This window comes from Rhamphochromis longiceps, linkage group LG14, assembly GCF_057381845.1.
Source record: "Rhamphochromis longiceps isolate RC_006_pf linkage group LG14, R_longiceps_female_GT1.1, whole genome shotgun sequence".
NCBI classification, from domain to species: Eukaryota; Metazoa; Chordata; class Actinopteri; order Cichliformes; family Cichlidae; genus Rhamphochromis; species Rhamphochromis longiceps.
In genome coordinates, this window is record NC_140570.1 from 9,818,955 (window position 1) to 9,842,046 (window position 23,092).

Genomic DNA, 23,092 nt, shown 5'->3' on the forward strand with positions numbered 1-23,092 from the left:
GGTTTCTGGGTTGTTCCTCAACATCGAAACCAATTTCATCCCAGCAGAATGTAACGGTTTGGGCCTTCTTCCAAGACTTGGCAAAGTGGTGACACGTCCAGATAACTTGGTCCTTATATCCTGGCAAGTAGAAACTACCAGTTGTAGTCAATTATGATCACTAGGTCTTGGCAAATGATGACTATATTGAATATAACACAATCAACTTTCGTGTACAATAGTAAACATTAACAACAGTAAAATGTAATGGCCAGTCTGGGAAATTCAACCAATCTTCAGTGTCTAATAGCATTTTCAGTGATAACCTTTGGATAATTTTAAATCTGCAGATGAGATAATCAGTCGTCTTACAGTCTGTTGTAGGCTTACACCAACACCCTTCCATCTGGTGGGACTTAATTAGGCCTTGAGCCGTTGGCTCCACTACTGAGGCACTCGCAAAAAAAAACAAAGGCCTGAGTCTTATGAAAGGACTTAAAATATACAGAAGAGATGGGCTTAAACAGTGCTGTATGTAATGTTTTCAAAAATATTTACAAAATATTGTGATTAGTCAATTTTAAACCAGCTTTTCTGCTGAATGTTTAATTATTCTTAATCTATCCTCAACATTATTCATTCATGTGGTACTTTACATGCGTACACACACCCATCTGTCAGAGTTATTCTTATGTATATGCTGTTTTATTTGCCAAAAGAGAAATGAGGAGATTGATATTACTCTTATACGTCTTGATTAAATATTAGGCCAAAGCAACAACAATATGAGAAAAGGTTGTTTGTTTCATGTCCCTGACAGTATGTAGTTCCACACACGTGACTTCTGGAAGACTCTGTTTTTTCTGGGGGGAGGGGACATCTTCTCATGTCAGAGTGTTAAATCTGACAAACTTATTACATGATACTGATCAGGATATTGACTTCATGTAAACTGAAGACAAGTAAGGACGCAGTTTTGCAAACACAAAAAAGTGTTGCAGGTGACTTTTTTCACAGTTTCTAGTAAGTCAGCCACCGATCTGTGGTTGAGGCTTTCATGTTGCAGCGAAAATAGAACATGAAACCACTAGGCCAAGCCTCTTTCACTCCTTCACTTTCTGGGCTTGACACAAATGTTACTGAAGAAATGAACATTGATGGTTAACTGCTGAAAACTGTGCATGTGGTTGAACTACTTAAGAATCTTGTGCACAAACGAGCTGCTTTGTAAAAAACAAAAACAAAAAACAGGCATGTATCATGGGACATCTGATAGCAACTCTAGCAGGTCACTAATCTATAGTTTTCTTCCCACGTCCTCTTTTTTCTTCCAGAAGGAGTCAAAAGAAAAATAATACATCAGTGGATCCAGACAGCAGCTCAAAACAATCAGACATGCCAGTGGGGTTATACTGGTTTTGCTTTTTGTAAGTATGTGTAGTGGCATGGGCAGAAAACATGTGCAGAATATAAGCAAGTTGATGGCAAAAATCAGCATTACGTTCACCTTGTTTCTGACCTTTGCAGAGTCACTGTGATGTTTGTGTAGAGTCCAAGAAACCATAACGGTGCACACAATGTTGACTGCTAGCATTGTGACCAGTAACACAATCTGAAGGTAAATAATTGCTGATCGTGTTACACTTTTATATTCATGAAGTTCAAAACAAATGTGATCTGTGTGGTTCTGTAAGTGTTCTAAAAATCCTTTGGCCTCTGGGATATTTACCACCAGCAAAAACCCCCAGACCAGCGCTGCTCCTTTCCAGGCATTGCACGAGGTCCGAAGATGGCGAGACCTCAGAGGATAAACCACAGCCAGCAGTCGGTCCACACTTATGAAGGTGATGAAGGAGGCGCTGGAGCGAATGTTGTTGCGAAAGATTATTACGCTGAAGAGGCATGTGATAATTCCCAGCGGGGTGCCTGTTGCATGATGGTAGATCCTCATGGGCAAAGAGAAGATGGCTAGCAGGTCTGAGAGTGCCAGGTTCACCATGAAGACAGCGTTGGGTGATTTGAGGCTGTGGCGGCGAAGAAGAATCCACAGTGAGACTGCATTCAGTGGCAGACCTATCACCATAATGCAGCCAAAGATCCCAGCATAAACCCGGTCATCTTCTGTGGAGCTGTTTGATGTGTTCATGATGAGAAAAGAAATGTCTGAATGTCCTTTTTAAAGAACTGAAGCAGAGTGGCAAAGGTTCCTCTTTGTGTGGTTTTTGTTTGTGAGTGAGACGTGACTAGTTTGTGACTGTGACTAGTCACACTACAGGAAACTCAAGCTCATCTCATCTCATCTCATCTCATCTCATCTCACCTCATAAGCTCTGCCTCTATATTTGTGCTTTGAAGATAGGATCTCTGATTATGATTCCTGTAATACACATTTTTAATACGCTCTGACTGTAATGAGTTTATTTTTAGATTCTTGATTCTTTCCTTTGCAATATGGTTTAGTCTTGAGTTTAGTTCTTTTAATGTCTCTGAGTTTATTTATTTGGGGGATGGTTTTTTTTGTAATATAAACTTTACTTCTATAAAGTATTTTCCCAGGTCAGGTTTGTGTCAGCCAAAATACAAAATAAACGTCTTGTTTTCTTTTACCAATTTCTCCTGTGTGGTCTTCATTCTGGTCCTCGCTGATTGGTCTCACACAATCTGCAGCCTCAGATCATGATGGTTTAGAAATATTGGAAATGACAGTATTATTTTTGAGTCTTTAATCTAGGCTATTGCAACCACTGTGCCTCCACTGCAGGCAGGACCATGATAGAATTCACACATGAACGGCTTCCAAACTGAAGTTCACTAATCTGCAGTCAGCTTGCCTTATTTCCTTCCCTCACTTTTTTTTTTAACTTTCAAGAACATTGAAAATAAAACAAATAAAAAATAATAGTCAATTAAATTTTTAGAGTTTTGTTATTTTAAGTATTGTGTAATTTAGGGATTTTCCCCATCTTATACTTAAATCAGACATTTTTCGTCAATGTTCAGCTGTACACATACAGGTCCTTCTCAAAAAATCAGCATATTGTGATAAAGTTCATTATTTTCGGTAATGTACTGATAAACATTAGACTTTCATATATTTTAGATTCATTACACACAACTGAAGTAGTTCAAGCCTTTCATTGTTTTAATATTGATGATTTTGGCATACAGCTCATGAAAACCCAAATTTCCTATCTCAAAAAATTAGCATATCATGAAAAGGTTCTCTAAACGAGCTATTAACCTAATCATCTGAATCAACGAATTAACTCTAAACACCTGCAAAAGATTCCTGAGGCTTTTAAAAACTCCCAGCCTGGTTCATTACTCAAAACTGCAATCATGGGTAAGACTGCCGCCCTGACTGCTGTCCAGAAGGCCATCATTGACACCCTCAAGCAGGAGGGTAAGACACAGAAAGAAATTTCTGAACGAATAGGCTGTTCCCAGAGTGCTGTATCAAGGCACCTCAGTGGGAAGTCTGTGGGAAGGAAAAAGTGTGGCAGAAAACGCTGCACAATGAGAAGAGGTGACCGGACCCTGAGGAAGATTGTGGAGAAGAACCGATTCCAGATCTTGGGGGACCTATTCATGATTCCATCTGCTGAAAAGCTTTATGGAGATGAAGATTACATTTTTCAGCACGACCTGGCGCCTGCTCACAGTGCCAAAACCACTGGTAAATGGTTTACTGACCATGGTATTACTGTGCTCAATTGGCCTGCCAACTCTCCTGACCTGAACCCCATAGAGAATCTGTGGGATATTGTGAAGAGAAAGTTGAGAGACGCAAGACCCAACACTCTGGATGAGCTTAAGGCCGCTATCGAAGCATCCTGGGCCTCCATAACACCTCAGCAGTGCCACAGGCTGATTGCCTCCATGCCACGCTGCATTGAAGCAGTCATTTCTGAGAAAGGATTCCCGACCAAGTATTGAGTGCATAACTGAACATGATTATTTGAAGGTTGACTTTTTTTGTAGTAAAAACACTTTTCTTTTATTGGTCAGAATTTTTGTGAGATAGGAATTTTGGGTTTTCATGAGCTGTTTGCCAAAATCATCAATATTAAAACAATAAAAGGTTTGAACTACTTCAGTTGTGTGTAATGAATCTAAAATATATGAAAGTCTAATGTTTATCAGTACATTACAGAAAAAAAATGCACTTTATCACAATATGCTGATTTTTTAAGAAGGACCTGTAAAACTGAGATATGATCGGTCTAAAAAAAGAAAAAAAAAAACAAAGCGTAATTTTACATGAAATAAATAAAAAGTATGAAACATTACAGGGCCTAGGCTTATGTGAATTTACATTGATGGATGCCAGATGGTTTGTTTTCAGTTACCTTTAATACGTTTGTAAGTTTTGAAGAGAGATGATCCGTTTGAATAAACAGGTAAAGACATGTTATTACAGTAGATAACCTGTGCTAAAACTAAACAGAAGAACAGGAAACAATTTCTTAAATGTGGCAGCGTGATGATAAATGATTAGACTGGACACAGTGAATGTTCCTCGTTTGGAGTCTTTTTCTGGAAAACATTTAAATATGTGGCGCTTGTGCGCTATCATCACATATGGTGATGATAAATAAAAGTGGCAACAGGTGCACTGGAGAGCCACAGTGTCCACAGACCATTTCTCTACTTTCCCTCCTGACTGATTTTCCTTTTGTTTGGTTTTTAGCTACTGTTCTTGTCACTGCTGGTAGCCCAGATGCTTACAGCCAATTCTGGTTGCACAGGTAGTCCAACTCCTCCAGGATGGCACATCCATGCAAGAAGGTTTGCTGTGTCTCCGAGCTCAGTCTTGAGTATATGGAGGAGATACCAGGAGATGGGAGGTTGCACAAAGAGAGTTGGACAGGGCCATAGAAAGGCCTCACCCTAAAGGGCAAGATCTGTGTCTGCTCATTTCTACTAGGAGGAGCTGCCAGACTCCCACAGAATGACCTCCAGCAGGCTATTCCTGTGCATGTTAGTTATCAAACTGTCAGGAAAAGGTTTTGTGAAGGTGGCACAAGGTTCCAACATCCTTTAGTGGGCCCCGTGCTCACAGTCCAGTACCATATATCTGCATCTTCATCTGCAGCTATGTCAGCTGAGTTAAACCTTCTTCTACTGACCACTCTGTGCATGGTCACATGTTAACCAAGTTAAACAGCAAATGTATTCAGCACAAAATTAAAATATAAACCTAAATTGTTCCATGCCACCATTTTTATAAACTCTGACATCACAGAAAACTGCATAATGCACGATCTATAGCAAACACCAGTCAAACATTGGTGAACTTTACTGGTATTTCTGGAAGTTTTATGAATCTTCAGCTTTAACTGTAGAAAAAGAATTCTTCATCCTTTTATAATCTTTTCCTCCAGGAAACACCGCATCAGCTACAGGACAGTTAAGTAATGTACATTTTGCTGTTACACAAAAGAAAACAAACAAAACAAAAAAGCATCTGTGTAAACAACAAATATTTGTTTTATTTAAAATCTTTATACACATTGACATATATTAGCCCAACATTACTGCGACATACACAAGCTAACATTTGTTTAACAATACCAATAGAAACGTATCTACAGGAGATTTAACCTAACTAAATGAAATCAATTTCACTGCACATGGATGAAACAAATCAAAGCAAAATCAAAGAATCAAAACAAAACAAGCGGGAGAAAAGGCAGCAAGTAAGGGAAATTCATTCTTCACAAATTTCTTTCAAAAGAAAGGCGAGCACAGCATAACTAACATGCTAAGATTGATTTAGCTGTCAGCAGTTGTAACAGGCAGTGGGAGAGTTTTATATGTGACACTATATCTATCACAATTAGACAGCACAAATTACCACAATGAAACACATGGGCTTAATTTTAGAAAGAGCCATACAGAGCAAAGCAGCAGCAGCTCCCTCTCTAAATGATGTGCCATAAGGTGGGCTGATATAGTGGCAACTAAAATCTCCATCCATTCACCTCTATTTATCCAATTCAGGGTTGAAGGGGTGCTGGAGCCTATTCGAGCTACCATAGGGTGACAGGCAGGATATACCTTGGACAGGTCGCTAGTATGTCACAGGGCTGCCACTAAAATTCATTTTGAGCAATCACTTGTATCGACAGAAGTTTCAAATGAAACCTTAGCAACCCTAATATCAAGCAGAATGTAACATTATTGTATATTGGACTAAATCAGCCATAAGGTTAGAGAGGCTTTTTTGTGGAAGCAAGTGTGTTTCAGGCAGATGAAAAACAGCCCCAAATGAAAAGCTCTTGAACTCATAAACAATTCACAAAAAAACATAGAAAACATACCAAGTGTTTAAACTGAGAAAATGTACCTTTTAAAGACAAATATTAGCCCATTTTAAATTTGATGGCAGCAACTGATCTATAAAAAGACTCTTCTACTATGAAGCCACACTGCTGTAATAGAGCCAGTATGTTATTTATCACTGTCTTATGCAACAAATTCTCTGAAAAAATGTCATCAACATTTAGAGCATTGCTCTAAAATCTGTATATAACTATCAGCATTGATGGTGCCTTTCCAGATGTGCAAGTTGCCAATTTCATGGTCAGTAATGCACACCCATACCATCAGAAGTGTAACCTTTAGAAGGCCCATCTCTTCTTTAGTCCAGAGAATTGATCTGACCATAGAAAAGTTTTTCAATTTGTGCATTTTAAATGCATTTTGCCCAGAGAAGATGGTGGTGTTCCTGGACCATGTTCTTCTTTTTCTTTAACTTGGATTTGTCGTTGGCACAGTAAATTATGATTATGATTCACATACAGCAATTTCTGCAAGTGTTCCCATGCAGTGATTTCCATGACACAGGCATACTTTTTTGTAATGCAGTGCTATATTAAGGCCTGAAAATCACAGGACTGCAATGTTGATTTTGGGCTTTGTCCCTTGCGCACAGAGATTCCTCCACATTCTCATAATGCATTGATGATGTTATGTATTGTAGATTATGAGATATTCAAGCCTTTACAATTTTACATTGAGGGATGTTATTCTGATTTTTTTTCACAATTTAAAGACGCAGTTTTTATAGGTTGATGAAACTCTTCCTTTCTAAGATGCTCTTTTTATACCACATTACTGACCTGTCTTTCATGCAACTGAAAAATGTACAACAAGGAGACAACTTCTCACAAAAACAAAGCAGCTAGTCTGACTAAAAAGACGAAAAAACACGATTTTTCTTCTGTTTTTCTTATCTGTTTGTTAAAAGGTGGTTTGTTTCATGTCCTGACAGTATTTAGTTCAACAAGCGGTGACTTCCGGAAGCTTTTTTTAAAAAAAAGTCTCTAACTGATTTAGACAAGCTGCTTCGTCAGTTGTGAAGTGAACAAATATAAAGTAGATTTAATGAATTATGTGATTTTTTTTCTCTACACTGTTTTTCTCAACTGCATGAGAAATACTTCAGGAGAAGGCTTTAAGAAAAAAACTTCAGTGTGTCTGAATACATCTTCTCATGTCAGATTGTTAATTCTGACAAACTTATTACATGATACTGATTGAGATATTAACTGAACTTGACAAAAATAACATCTTAGTTCCAGTGTTGCAGCTGCCTTTTTTCACAGTTTCAAGTAAAGCAGATGAGCCACCGGTCTTCCTGTGGTTGAGGTTTTCATGTTGCAGTGAAAATAAAACATGAAACCACTAGGCCAAGCCAAGGCTTTTATTCTTTTACTTTCTGGCTTTTACACAAATGTTACTGAAGAAATGAACATTGATGGTTAACTGTAAAATAGTCAGATGTCAGATGTCTATTCATATTAACGTACAGAATTCACCTGCTTGCTGCTACTACTGCACACCCAATGTATATACATATATATATATAATGTTCTTCCTCTACACCCCCCCCCCCCCCCCCCCCCCCAATTCTTTTTGCACATATCGAGGAGCGTGTCAGGCTACATTTCACTGTGTGTTATACTTGTATAACTATACATGTGACAAATAAAGAACCTTGAACTGCTGAAAACTGTGCATGTGGTTGAACTACTTAAGAATCTTGTGCACAAACGAGCTACTTTGTAAAAAACAAAAACAAAAAAAAAACAAAAAACAGGCATGTATCGTGGGACATCTGATAGCAACTCTAGCAGGTCACTAATCTATAGTTCTCTTCCCGTGTCCTCTTTTTTCTTCCAGAAGGAGTCAAAAGAAAAATAATACATCAGTGGATCCAGACAGCAGTTCAAAACAGTCAGACATGCCAGTGGGGTTATACTGGTTTTGCTTTTTGTAACTGCGTGTAGTGGCATGGGCAGAAAACATGTGCAGAATATAAGCAAGTTGATGGCAAAAATCAGCATTACGTTCACCTTGTTTCTGACCTTTGCAGAGTCACTGAGATGTTTGTGTAGAGTCCAGGAAACCATAACGGTGCACACAATGTTGACTGCTAGCATTGTGACCAGTAACACAATCTGAAGGTAAATAATTGCTGATCGTGTTACACTTTTATAATAATGAGATTGAAAACAAATGTGTTCTGTGTGGTTCTGTAAGTGTTTAAAAAATCCTATGCCCTCTGGGATATTTACCACCAGCAAAACCCCCCAGACGAGTGCTGCTCCTTTCCAGGCATTGCACGAGGTCCGAAGATGGCGAGACCTCAGAGGATAAACCACAGCCAGCAGTCGGTCCACGCTTATGAAGGTGATGAAGGAGGCGCTGGAGCGGAGGTTTTTGCGAAAGATTATTACGCTGAAGAGGCATGTGATAATTCCCAGCGGGGTGCCTGTTGCATGATGGTAGATCCTCATGGGCAAAGAGATGATGGCTAGCAGGTCTGAGAGTGCCAGGTTCACCATGAAGACAGCGTTGGGTGATTTGAGGCTGTGGCGGCGAAGAAGAATCCACAGTGAGACTGCGTTGAGTGGCAGACCTATCACCATAATGCAGCCAAAGATCCCAGCATAAACCCGGTCATCTTCTGTGGAGCTGTTTGATGTGTTCATGATGAGAAAAGAAATGTCTGAATGTCCTTTTTAAAGAACTGAAGCAGAGTGGCAAAGGTTCCTCTTTGTGTGGTTTTTGTTTGTGAGTGAGACGTGACTAGTTTGTGACTGTGACTAGTCTCACTACAGGAAACTCAAGCTCATCTCATAAGCTCTGCCTCTATATTTGTGCATTTTGAGTGTATTTTTATATTCTTGATTCTTTCCTTTGCAGTGGTTTAGTGTAGCACCCTCAAGGATTGACGTACGCACGATGTAGTTATAGAACAGGGGTTATTCTGTTCTTGGCAACCCGTGAGAACTGCTCACGGACAAACAATAAACAAAACATCACATCAAAATGCGCTCTTGTACTTAGTGCCAATCAATCAAAAGTCCTTAATTACAGAAAACAAAACATTTAAAACACACAAACCTCATGTGCTGACATCCAGGAGGTGCTAAATAGTCCTTTATGGCCTTATTGCCTTATCCTCCATCTTCTTTCTCAATTATTTCTACTCTTTGAACGATATTTTCTCCATGTGTGGAGCTAACTGTGAGCTGCAGCATGCAGACACCATGTGCGTTAGCAAAAAAGGAAACTGGGAGGAGATCAAGCTGTACCCTACACAATTCACCACCAGAGGGCGCAAAGAACAAAATCCAGACATACAGCTTAACAAACATCAAATGCAAAAGACCGTTACATTTAGTCTTGAGTTTAGTTCTTTTAATGTCTCTGAGTTTATTTTAATGGGGGAGGGGTTTTTTGTAATATAAACTTTACTTCTATACTGGGGCGATTCTAGGATCAGAGCTTTGGGGGTGCTGAGCACCCAGAGAGCTGCCCATCCAGGCAAGGTAAACTTTACTCATCACGATGAGACTTTTTCCCTGTCTCTGTTAGTCCCTGCATCCCTAAATGTCTCCAGTTGTCCCAAGTTCCCTCTGACTGTCTCCTTGGTGCATTTAAACCCCTGTTCCTCCCTGTCCTCATTGTCTGTTGTCTTCATCTCCATTATCAGTTATCATAATTTTACCCTCTCTGTGCAAGTCTGCAAATTTCTTTATTAAATCATAAGATTCTTAAATTCATCAAATCTCTCTGTGCCTGGGTCCTCGTCACAAAACATGACATCACTGTTTTGTACATTTTAACACAATTTAATCCCCACAGTTGTGAAAGAAAAGCAAAACACTTTTTTGACAAGTCTGTAACAAAACCATCAAATCTGATAAAGGTTATTTAAATGCTGCTAAAGAAGAATGGATTGGAATAAAAAACAAACAAACTGATGATGAAAATGATGCTCATAGTGAGTAAAAAGTAAACTGAGTGCATTTTTTGGACAGATTCACTTTTAAAGTGTATGTATAATATAATACGGATACGTAAAAAAATACACTCCAAAAATAGAAGAGTCCTTGAAATGTACAAAATATTATTAAAAAATTAGAAAACTGAGACACCTTGGCCTATGGTACAATGTATATAATGTATGAAAAGATCTTTACTGCAGATGCTACTATGGCTCTGCAGATTTTTTCTTTTCTTTTAACCTATGTCGCCTCACCTTGAGGTTGGCAAATCTGTCTATCACATTTTGGTGGTCAAGTCTCTCAAGCATCTCTTTCTCAACTGACATCACAGCCAGGTGCTGGAGTCTGCTTTGACCCATGGTCCTTCTCAGCCAGGTATGGAGCTGACTCAAGAAACTAAATGACCTCTCACAGCTACAGCTGCTAACTGGGTTTGTTAGGGCAACCTGAATAACAGTTTTCAGTGTGGGGAAGATCTGATTATCCAGAAGATTGTACAATGTTAACATATCTGGAATGGCACCAGCCTCACTCTTGAGCTTCAAAAAGTCTTTGGTAACCGTGACTTCCTCTGACTGAAGCTCAATATGGTAATGCAGTGCCAGGGCTGACAACCCAGTTTGTTTTGCAGATTCTGTAGAGCAGCTTTAATATAGGGAGAACACAACTTCCAGATTGTATGAGTAAAATTAGTTGTTTCCCCCCCCTTTGCCAGTTTAACAGTTTCTGTTTTGCCTGTTAGTACTCCCTGTCTGTTTTCTTACCTGGTTCTGCCTGACCTTGTACTTTCTCCTCATGTTCCCCTCTTTCCTCTTTGGACTGACATTCATACACAAATAGATTGTATTCAATTAGATTAAAAAAATACTATTAAGATCACTAATAAAAAAGTCCTCTCTCAGTGTATTTTCAACCAAAAGGCAAATAACCAAACCACATGTACATCTAATAAAGGATACAAATATTGAAACACTGATCCAACATTATCCGTTATTGATGGATCATTTGATCTTACACTTTTACCTGAATGTGTCACGGGGCCGAGTGGCATGTACTGAACAGGACTCAGGTGCAGAAACCCAGAGCAGAGACAGCAGATGATGTAACAATTTATTAGGCTTAAGTGCAAAAAAAGAAAAGATAGCAAAGACAAAAAACAAAACAAAACAATAAGACGTGGAGTTTGACGAGGCGTGGCCTGGGGAACGTGGCTAGGGCGAGGGAATGAGGCCTGAGATGCGGAGTGGAGCTGCGCAGGGAACAGTCACACTGAAGAGAGAAGATAGAGGAGTTAGGGAGGTAGTGGAGGCGTGCAGCTCGGATCTCAGCTGACCCTTCTCACCCTGGACACAGTCTGTTTGACCTGCTCCCCTCAGGCAGGAGGCTCCGGTCCATTCGCACCAGAACCTCTCGCCATAAGAACAGTTTCTTCCCCTCTGCTGTTGGACACATGAACAATAACCGTATGACTGTTCCCACCACTAACACATGACCCTACGCTGTGTTCACTGCATCATTCCATGTTTGGCACTGATCACCACCTGCACTCATGTATATATCAACTTAGCACTTTTAATTCTTATTCTCATGTCTATTTAAGCGTAATTTATGACAGTATGTTTGCACTGAAGCACTGCAGCAATTTCCTAATGTTGTAAACCTGCTCAACATTTGGCAATAAAACCCTTTCTGATTCTGATTCTGGAGGCAGCTCTGAAGTGGCCAGTTGTAAGAGTAGCAATTCTTACTTGCAGTAGGGGACATGGAGTGTTGAGAGGGGGGTGATGAGAATCCAGGGGGAGGCTGAGTGGCGTGGAAAGGCTGGCCTGAGATCCGGGGCTTCAGATGGAGTGTGATGGCAGGAGGGCAGGCAGGTGAGGCACAGAGAGATTTTCAAAATGATTGCTTGGTATCCTGAGTCGGGAGGTGGAGCGTGAGCCAAGGTGAATACAGCAACTGCAGCACAAGAGTCTTGTTAACAAGATAGATCACCGCAAGCACTTGAAGTATAAGGCCTGTTACCAACATGTGTTGATGACGAACTGGCAGTGAATGAACATCAACGTGTGGTTTAAATCCCTCTAGCTTGATTGCCTGCAATAGGCTCCAGGTGTGCAGGAGCTGGAGTTGGCCCTGCCCAGGGGCGGATCCCAGGTCAGTTCAGGAGCCTTATGGAAATTCCAGTCACCCACCGCAGACCATGACAGAATGTGGCTCCTTCTTTTGAAAAAACTTCCTCATATCCATTATGAGCCTGGCTGTCTCTCTGTGTACACACACACACACACACACACACACACACACACACACACACACACACACACACACACACACACACACACACACACACACACACACACAGAACAGGAGCTATAAGGTTAATGGGCATCCAGTCAGTTAGCTAGTTAGTACCTTGGGTTCAATATCGGTACATGCACATATGACAAAATAACCAGTTTCTCTCATTACATTTCAAACAGGACAGTGGTAACAACAGCAGGCTACGGACAATGTTAAGTTTTAGATTTTAAATAGGCTATATACATTTCAATGACATCAACAGGACAGTCAAATAGCGCTGGTTTTACTACAGAGTAGGACGGATTGTAGGGTAGCAAACATCGTCGGAAGTTTTCAACACTGCAGGTTACCTGTTATAATGTTTTTCAGCTAAAAAGAAACATGGCCTGACTCCTACCTAACTATATAAAGAGTAACTGAAAGTTAAATGCAGCTAACATGTCCTGTTTCCCAGGTGGTGTTACCCTTTTCCCTGCGGTGGGGAGAGGCAGACCGCCCCGACTCCGCAGCAGCAGGGAGGCCCCACACTCCAGACCGCAGTTGGACGGCCAACTCCTCCTAGCCCCCCCCCGCTCCAGCAGGCCGCAGAGAACGGGGGTGAGAGAAGACCACCACCACCTGGGTCTGGGTGCAGTTCCCCCCTCCAGGGGCAAGGGTACCTAGACCCGGTTCGTAGAGTACGCTTGGGGAGTGTGATCGTGTGTACAGCGTCTCTTTATGTCTGTATCCACGTTGGTTGAGTGTGGAGTAAGTGCATATGAGAGCATGAGGGTGGGGATGGATGTTTGTGTCTGTGTGTGCCTGTATGTCTGTGTCTATATGTCAGGTTGGGTATCAGACGCCACCTCTCTGGGGACATCTCAGGCCCTCCAAGGTTTGGAGGCCTATCTCCACCCACCACTTCCCCTGCCAGTGGCGGACTCCCTCAGGTGTCGGTGCGTTGGTGGTTCTTTGTGTCTGGGGGTGGGCGTCCGGGTACACACCGGCTCACTCCTTGGCGGCCGCTTATCGGTGCCTGGAGCCTGGGGCTCGCTCGGGCCACTTCGGAGGTGGGGTGCCCCCGGCCTCTCGGCCTGGGGCTCGGTCACTCAGGCACAGCTGGGTGCCGGCGGAGCTCACGGGCGCGTCACTGCAACTCCCCCTGGCTTCTGCTCCGCGGCTGCTGAGTGAGCCCTCATCTGGGACTCTCCTCAGCTCTTACTGGGACAGTGGCGCGGCTGCCCCTCTGTTGGTCTTCCTTGGTCTCTTGTGTTCTGGGGACCTCTGGATGTCTGGAGTTTTGATCTCCTCCATACCTGCTTCATACCCTGGAGGACGGGGCTGTGGCTCCCCACACTCCCTAGCAGATCGTTACATGGAGAAACCTTTGGAATGCAAGCATGCTGATCCACACAGGTATGCACACAGGTGTACACATGGGTATTCACAGACGCGGACTACAGCTTTCTTGGCTGCTGCCTCAAAGCACATTGTACGCTGTCTATCTTGCGTGCTGCACAATATCGTTTATTATTTAGTATCTACTGATATCTACTGCTAGCTAGTTTATTGTGATGGTGCCGGTTTTTTTTATTATGTTGCTCTTTGTTGTTTGCTTTCTCTTCTGTTTTTTTTCTCCATACAGGTGACCCAGGTGTTTTGTTTGTTTTTCTTTCTTTCTTCTCCCCCTTCTCACCGTCTCTTCTCCCCTTTGGTTTTCTTTCTCTCCCTCTCTTTCTTTCATTCTCTTTCCCTGTCCTATCCCCCAGTCATGTCTGTCCCGTTTGTAGCAACTGAAAATAAAATAAATTCATAATTATAATAAAGGTCAATCAAATGGACCAATATGGCAAGGCCATGATGATCCACTTGGTAAAATAAATCCGCTTGGCATCTTTCTTGGCCTTAAGACAACAATTCTGATGGCTAAAGATCCAAACGGGACACAAAAAACAAAAAAAAACAAAATAGTCAACAGGGTCACAAGAAGCGTGTGGAAAAACCAAGGCGCAAAATAACTGCCCATGAACTGAGAAAAGTCAAGCGTGCAGCTGCCAAGATGCCACTTGCCACCAGTTTGGCCATATTTCAGAGCTGCAACATCACTGGAGTGCCCAAAAGCACAAGGTGTGCAATACTCAGAGACATGGCCAAGGTAAGAAAGGCTGAAAGACGACCACCACTGAACAAGACACACAAGCTGAAACGTCAAGACTGGGCCAAGAAATATCTCAAGACTGGTTTTTCTAAGGTTTTATGGACTGATGAAATGAGAGTGAGTCTTGATGGGCCAGATGGATGGGCCCGTGGCTGGATTGGTAAAGGGCAGAGAGCTCCAGTCCGACTCAGACGCCAGCAAGGTGGAGGTGGAGTACTGGTTTGGGCTGGTATCATCAAAGATGAGCTTGTGGGGCCTTTTCGGGTTGAGGATGGAGTCAAGCTCAACTCCCAGTCCTACTGCCAGTTTCTGGAAGACACCTTCTTCAAGCAGTGGTACAGGAAGAAGTCTGCATCCTTCAAGAAAAACATGATTTTCATGCAGGACAATGCTCCATCACACGCGTCCAAGTACTCCACAGCGTGGCTGGCAAGAAAGGGTATAAAAGAAGAAAAACTAATGACATGGCCACCTCGTTCACCTGATCTGAACCCCATTGAGAACCTGTGGTCCATCATCCAATGTGAGATTTACAAGGAGGGAAAACAGTACACCTCTCTGAACAGTGTCTGGGAGGCTGTGGTTGCTGCTGCACGCAATGTTGATGGTGAACAGATCAAAACACTGACAGAATCCATGGATGGCAGGCTTTTGAGTGTCCTTGCAAAGAAAGGTGGCTATATTGGTCGCTGATTTGTTTTTGTTTTGTTTTTGAATGTCAGAAATGTATATTTGTGAATGTAGAGATGTTATATTGGTTTCACTGGTAAAAATAAATAATTGAAATGGGAAAAAAACCCAAAACAAAACAAAACAAAAAACATGTCCTGTTTTAAGCCAGGCACTCCCACCTCCGCTCAGCCACTATTGCTCTGGCAGCAACGGTGCTAGAGCCAGAGCAGGGGAGAGCCGAGCTGGAACAAACCATTTTGGGAGGGGGGAGGGGTTATCTATACTTTTGTTGTTAAAATGTTCCATCTCAAGTAAGTACTGTATGCTTTTTATATTTTTAGTAGTGTGTCCCACAAACAGCAAATATTTTCAAAAAAAAGTAAGAAATCTTTGGGGGTGCTTTGATTTATTTTGGGGGGTGATGAAGCACCCCCAAAATGCTGAAGCACCCCCAAAAATGAGCTAAAATCGCCCCTGCTTCTATAAAGTATTTTCCCAGTTCAGGTTCCCTGTTGCATTTAGGTTTGTCTTGTTTATTGTGTCAGCCAAAATACAAAATAAAAGTCTTGTTTTCTTTTACCAATCTCTCCTGTGTCGTCTTCATTCTGGTGCTCACTGATTGGTCTCACACAATCTGCAGCCTCAGATCATGATGGTTTAGAAATATTGGAAATGACAGTATTATTTTTGAGTTGCGTTTTTAATCTAGGCCATAGGTGTCAAACTCTGACCCGCGGGCCAAATTTGGCCCGCAGCCTAATTACATTTGGCCCGCGAAGCCATACCAAATTACTATTAGAGCTGGCCTACTGGTATTATACAGCTAATATATATATTGTTTAGTATTAAGCTTTGCTTGTTACATATTCAGTTTTTCAGCAAAACTTGTTTGAATCCATAAGAAAAGATTCATTCTTATATCTAGAGGAAGATTCTTTTTTCAATAAATATTAACGTTAGCCCGCGACTTTGTTCCAGTTTTGAATTTTGGCCCACTTTGTATTTGAGTTTGACACCCCTGATCTAGGCCATTGTAACCACTGTGACTCCATTGCAGGCAGGACCATGATAAAGTTCACACATAAATGGCTTCCAAACTGAAGTTCACTAATCTGCAGTCAGCTTGCCTTATTTCCTTCCCTCACTTTTTTTTTTCACTTTCAAGAACATTGAAAATAAAACAAATAACAAGTCAATTAAATTTTTAGAGTTTTGTTATTTTAAGTATTGTGTAATTTAGGGATTTTCCCCATCTTATACTTAAATAAGATATTTTTCGTCACTGTTCAGCTGTACACATAAAAATGAAATATGGACTGTCTAAAAAAAAACAAAGCGTAATTTTACATGAAATAAATAAAAAGTATGAAACATTACAGGGCCTAGGCTCATTTGAATTTACAATGATGGATGCCAGATGGTTTGTTTTCAGTTACCTTTAATACGTTTGTAAGTTTTGAAGAGAGATGATCCGTTTGAATAAACAGGTAAAGACATGTTATTACAGTAGATAACCTGTGCTAAAACTAAACAGAAGAACAGGAAACAATTTCTTAAATGTGGCAGCGTGATGATAAATGATTAGACTGGACACAGTGAATGTTCCTCGTTTGGAGTCTTTTTCTGGAAAACATTTAAATATGTGGCGCTTGTGCGCTATCATCACATATGGTGATGATAAATAAAAGTGGCAACAGGTGCACTGGAGAGCCACAGTATCCACAGACCATTTCTCTACTTTCCCTCCTGACTGATTTTCCTTTTGTTTGGTTTTTAGCTACTGTTCTTGTCACTGCTGGTAGCCCAGATGCTTACAGCCAATTCTGGTTGCACAGGTAGTCCAACTCCTCCAGGATGGCACATCCATGCAAGAAAGTTTGCTGTGTCTCCGAGCTCAGTCTTGAGTATATGGAGGAGATACCAGGAGATGGGAGGTTGCACAAAGAGAGTTGGACAGGGCCATAGAAAGGCCTCACCCTAAAGGGCAAGATCTGTGTCTGCTCATTTCTACTAGGAGGAGCTGCCAGACTCCCACAGAATGACCTCCAGCAGGCTATTCCTGTGCATGTTAGTTATCAAACTGTCAGGAAAAGGTTTTGTGAAGGTGGCACAAGGTTCCAACATCCTTTAGTGGGCCCCGTGCTCACAGTCCAGTACCATATATCTGCATCTTCATCTGCAGCTATGTCAGCTGAGTTAAACCTTCTTCTACTGACCACTCTGTGCATGGTCACATCACAGAAAAGTGGATAATGCAGAATCTATAGCAAACACCAGTCAAACATTGGTGAACTTTACTGGTATTTCTGGAAGTTTTATGAATCTTCAGCTTTAACTGTAGAAAAAGAATTCTTCATCCTTTTATAATCTTTTCCTCCAGGAAACACCGCATCAGCTACAGGACAGTTAAGTAATGTACATTTTGCTGTTACACAAAAGAAAACAAACAAAACAAAAAAGCATCTGTGTAAACAACAAATATTTGTTTTATTTAAAATCTTTATACACTTTGACATATATTAGCCCAACATTACTGCGACATACACAAGCTAACATTTGTTTAACAATATCAATAGAAACGTATCTACAGGAGATTTAACCTAACTAAATGAAATCAATTTCACTGCACATGGATGAAACAAATCAAAGCAAAATCAAAGAATCAAAACAAAACAAGCGGGAGAAAAGGCAGCAAGTAAGGGAAATTCATTCTTCACAAATTTCTTTCAAAAGAAAGGCGAGCACAGCATAACTAACATGCTAAGATTGATTTAGCTGTCAGCAGTTGTAACAGGCAGTGGGAGAGTTTTATATGTGACACTATATCTATCACAATTAGACAGCACAAATTACCACAATGAAACACTTGGGCTTAATTTTAGAAAGAGCCATACAGAGCAAAGCAGCAGCAGCTCCCTCTCTAAATGATGTGCCATAAGGTGGGCTGATATAGTGGCAACTAAAATCTCCATCCATTCACCTCTATTTATCCAATTCACAGTTGAAGGGGTGCTGGAGCCTATTCGAGCTACCATAGGGTGACAGGCAGGGTATACCTTGGACAGGTCGCTAGTATGTCACAGGGCTGCCACTAAAATTCATTTTGAGCAATCACTTGTATCGACAGAAGTTTCAACTGAAACCTTAGCAACCCTAATATCAAGCAGAATGTAACATTATTGTATATTGGACTAAATCAGCCATAAGGTTAGAGAGGCTTTTTTGTAGAAGCAAGTGTGTTTCAGGCAGATGAAAAACAGCCCCAAATGAAAAGCTCTTGAACTCATAAACAATTCACAAAAAAACATAGAAAACATACCAAGTGTTTAAACTGAGAAAATGTACCTTTTAAAGACAAATATTAGCCCATTTTAAATTTGATGGCAGCAACTGATCTAAAAAAAGACTCTTCTACTATGAAGCCACACTGCTGTAATAGAGCCAGTATGTTATTTATCACTGTCTTATGCAACAAATTCTCTGAAAAAATGTCATCAACATTTAGAGCATTGCTCTAAAATCTGTATATAACTATCAGCATTGATGGTGCCTTTCCAGATGTGCAAGTTGCCAATTTCATGGTCAGTAATGCACACCCATACCATCAGAAGTGTAACCTTTAGAAGGCCCATCTCTTCTTTAGTCCAGAGAATTGATCTGACCATAGAAAAGTTTTTCAATTTGTGCATTTTAAATGCATTTTGCCCAGAGAAGATGGTGGTGTTCCTGGACCATGTTCTTCTTTTTCTTTAACTTGGATTTGCCGTTGGCACAGTAAATTATGATTATGATTCACATACAGCAATTTCTGCAAGTGTTCCTGAGCCCATGTGGTGATTTCCACGACACAGGCATACTTTTTTGTAATGCAGTGCTATATTAAGGCCTGAAAATCACAGGACTGCAATGTTGATTTTGGGCTTTGTCCCTTGCGCACAGAGATTCCTCCACATTCTCATAATGCATTGATGGTGTTATGTATTGTAGATTATGAGATATTCAAGCCTTTACAATTTTACATTGAGGGATGTTATTCTGATTTTTTTTTCACAATTTAGAGATGCAGTTTTTATAGGTTGATGAAACTCTTCCTTTCTAAGATGCTCTTTTTATACCACATTACTGACCTGTCTTTCATGCAACTGAAAAATGTACAACAAGGAGACAACTTATCACAAAAACAAAGCAGCTAGTCTAACTAAAAAGACGAAAAAACACAATTTTTCTTCTGTTTTTCTTATCTGTTTGTTAAAAGGTGGTTTGTTTCATGTCCTGACAGTATTTAGTTCAACAAGCGGTGACTTCCAGAAGCTTTCTAACTGATTTAGACAAGCTGCTTCCTCAGTTGTGAACACTGTTTCCAACTCCTCAGTAAGGAAAATCGGTTGTCCTAAAAGTCGCTAGAAGTCGCTAAATGACGTCCTCGCCTAATTTGCATAATTGGTCATGCTAATCTAATTGTAATCTATGTTGTTGGAGAGAGAAATAACATCGTGGAAGAGACATAAAGTGAGTAAAAAACGTCCTAAATGCATTTAGAGTTTATTTAGAACTACAAATTAAATTTCTTTTAGCAATTATTGTTTTTTTTTTTAATGTCACAATTCCAACCCTGCTCCTTTACCCGGGCCTGGACCGGCAAGTGACCCGAAATAGGCACTCTGGTGAAGTTACTTTGTGTGTGTGTGTTTATAAGTAGTTTTAAACCTTGTGATCCACAAAACAGCATAAGAGTAAAAGAGTAAAAGAAGAACTGACTGCGTTACAGCACCCGCTGCTTGTTGAGAGTAAAAGAGATACGCGCTTTCACGTCTTTTTTTAGCGACTTTTTTTTTTAGAAAAAAAGTCGCTAAGGGGTCTGAAAACTCGCTATATATAGCGACAAAGTCGCTAAGTTGGCAACACTGGTTGTGAAGTGAACAAATATAAAGTAGATTTAATCAATTATGTGATTTGCTGCCTTTTCCCATACTTTCTGTAGCTGAGGCTTTCATGTTGCAGTGAAAATAAAATATGAAGCCACTAACCCAAGCCTTTGCTTTTGCTGTTTCAGTCTCTGGCTTTCACGCAAATGTTGCTGAAGAAATGAATATTGATGGTTAACTGCTGAAAACTTTGCATGTGGTTGAACTACTTAAGAATCTTGTGCACAAACGAGCTACTTTGTTAAAAACAAAAAAACAGGCATTTATCATGGGACATCTGATAGCAACTCTAGCAGGTCACTAATCTATAGTTCTCTTCCCACGTCCTCTTTTTTCTTCCAGAAGGAGTCAAAAGAAAAATAATACATCAGTGGATCCAGACAGCAGCTCAAAACAGTCAGAAATGCCAGTGGAGCTATTTTTCCTTTGCTTTTTGTAACTGCGTGTAGTGGCATGGGCAGAAAACATGTGCAGAATATAAGCAAGTTGATGGCAAAAATCAGCATTACGTTCACCTTGTTTCTGACCTTTGCAGAGTCACTGTGATGTTTGTGTAGAGTCCAAGAAACCATAACGGTGCACACAATGTTGACTGCTAGCATTGTGACCAGTAACACAATCTGAAGGTAAATAATTGCTGATCGTGTTACACTTTTATAATAATGAGATTGAAAACAATTGTGTTCTGTGTGGTTCTGTACGTGTTTTACAAATCCTATGCCCTCTGGGATATTTACCACCAGCAAAACCCCCCAGACGAGTGCTGCTCCTTTCCAGGCATTGCACGAGGTCCGAAGATGGCGAGACCTCAGAGGATAAACCACAGCCAGCAGTCGGTCCACACTTATGAAGGTGATGAAGGAGGCGCTGGAGCGGAGGTTGTTGCGAAAGATTATTAGGCTGAAGAGGCATGTGATAATTCCCAGCGAGGTGCCTGTTGCATGATGGTAGATCCTCATGGGCAAAGAGATGATGGCTAGCAGGTCTGAGAGTGCCAGGTTCACCATGAAGACAGCGTTGGGTGATTTGAGGCTGTGGCGGCGAAGAAGAATCCACAGTGAGACTGCATTCAGTGGCAGACCTATCACCATAATGCAGCCAAAGATCCCAGCATAAACCCGGTCATCTTCTGTGGAGCTGTTTGTTGTGTTCATGATGAGAAAAGAAATGTCTGAATGTCCTTTTTAAAGAACGGAAGCAGTGTGGCAAAGGTTCCTCTTTGTGTGGTTTTTCTTTGTGAGTGAGACGTGACTAGTTTGTGACTGTAACTAGTCTCACTACAGGAAACTCAAGCTCATCTCATAAGCTCTTCCTCTACATTTGTGCTTTGACGATATTGTGATCTTGGATGGCAGAGCCACTTTTATCATGTGGCTCTCTTTACTACACAGAAACTATTGCCTCTCTAAGATGCTGCTTTTATACCAACTCATGTTACTGATCTGTTGCCTATTAACCCAATAAGCTGCAAAATATTGCTCTCATTATTTCTGTTTTCTAGCTTTTGTTGCCTCTGTCTCCTAAGATATATTGCTGCAATCAGATTCCAACTTTCTCACTGTAAATATTTTACGTGTATTGACATTTGGGACAGTGTCCCAACTTTTTGGATGTGACATTGTAGGACTTTTAAACAAATTGTTAACGCAATATGGCTATGTCTAATGTAGGGGACGGCAACCTTTAACATCAAAAAACACATTTTAGCCTCTCCACCCACAGGTCTATTTGAGTTCACACCTTATGGAAAATTCATCAAATAACAAACAGCCCACTTTCAAATAAATAAAACGTAGCAGTGGAGTAATAATTTTAAAATAAAAAGAGTAATCATGAAAGCTTTTTGCATGAAATTATGACTTCAGTCTATTTCAGTGTACTGTCCTCTTCTCAACAGGCGACAATAAAACAGCTTGAGGTCAGGGTCGAACATATACAGATATTTGCAAAAGGTATTATAGATATTTTGTGATTGAAAATGACAGCGTATTAAATAATAGTGTTCTCACTTTGTTTTGTTTGATTTCCATATCAGGGCTGCAAGAAGGTGTTTGGACTTCCTGTAGTTTATGTTTGAGAAAACCTGCTCGCATTGCTATGCGGATCTCAAGATATGCAGGCCTCCGAAATATGGAGAGAAATATGTCTCAAAAGCGTAAACTAAGCTTTACAAACGTATTCAATGATGCGTGTGTAACTTTAGAGGACTCACGCGCGTGCTTCAATCCACACAGAAATATCTGACCACACGTAAAACTATTTTACAAACGCGTACATCCAAACCTGAGTAAATAATTAATTTATTAAGATCAGCTTCAAGAATCCGATCATTTTGACTATCAAAAGCCTTTTTGTGCGTACAAACGTATAAGACTACACGAAACAGCTCTCTCGCTCGCTCACAAAACCTTACATACGTGTGGACGAATCACCTGATACGCACAGATCACGTCGGTATGCCCACGTAGGTTTTGAGGTAAATTTAACACTGCCAGCTTCTGCGTTCAAGTGCCTGTGTGAGTCAGAGTTCATCTCGTAGCTGCTATAGCTTCCTGGTCTGGTATAGCCTACTAACATTTCACTTAGAAATGGGTCCTTTACATGCCCCTCTGGTTGCACTAGCTAGTACTATAAGCATAGGTTTCTTTTTCCCAATCTCCGTAAACTTCATTGCACTTCACTCAGTCGCTGGCGCGCACGTGCCTGTCTTCCACTTCAGCCTCTGGCACAGAATACATTACCCATCAGGTTACTTTCCTAAAGGGGAGACTATGCCT

The 23,092-nt window shown here is 40.8% G+C and overlaps 3 protein-coding genes across 4 annotated transcripts; all 3 read right to left on the reverse strand.

The window, feature by feature from the left end:
- Positions 1-735: 735 nt before the first annotated feature.
- Positions 736-2,125, reverse strand: LOC146653560 (lysophosphatidic acid receptor 6-like). Its single transcript, XM_085380384.1, has one exon. It carries the CDS (start codon positions 2,123-2,125, stop codon positions 1,277-1,279), a length of 849 nt encoding a protein of 282 aa, XP_085236510.1. The 3' UTR covers positions 736-1,276.
- A 3,387-nt stretch (positions 2,126-5,512) lies between these two features.
- On the reverse strand, positions 5,513-9,545 carry LOC146653561 (lysophosphatidic acid receptor 6-like). 2 transcript variants are annotated; one of them, XM_085379791.1, is made up of 2 exons: positions 9,394-9,545; positions 5,513-8,961 (listed from the first exon to the last, which is right to left on the reverse strand). In XM_085379791.1, the coding sequence occupies exons 1-2, from the start codon at positions 9,396-9,398 to the stop codon at positions 8,130-8,132; spliced, it is 837 nt and encodes a 278-aa protein (XP_085235917.1). In that variant the 5' UTR covers positions 9,399-9,545; the 3' UTR covers positions 5,513-8,129. The 2 variants fall into 2 exon arrangements, with proteins under 2 accessions (XP_085235917.1, XP_085235916.1); XM_085379790.1 differs by having other exon boundaries at positions 5,513-9,279.
- Positions 9,546-20,620: 11,075 nt separating this feature from the next.
- On the reverse strand, positions 20,621-21,469 carry LOC146653562 (lysophosphatidic acid receptor 6-like). The gene has a single exon (XM_085380714.1). It carries the CDS (start codon positions 21,467-21,469, stop codon positions 20,621-20,623), a length of 849 nt encoding a protein of 282 aa, XP_085236840.1.
- Between the last annotated feature and the right edge of the window lie 1,623 nt (positions 21,470-23,092).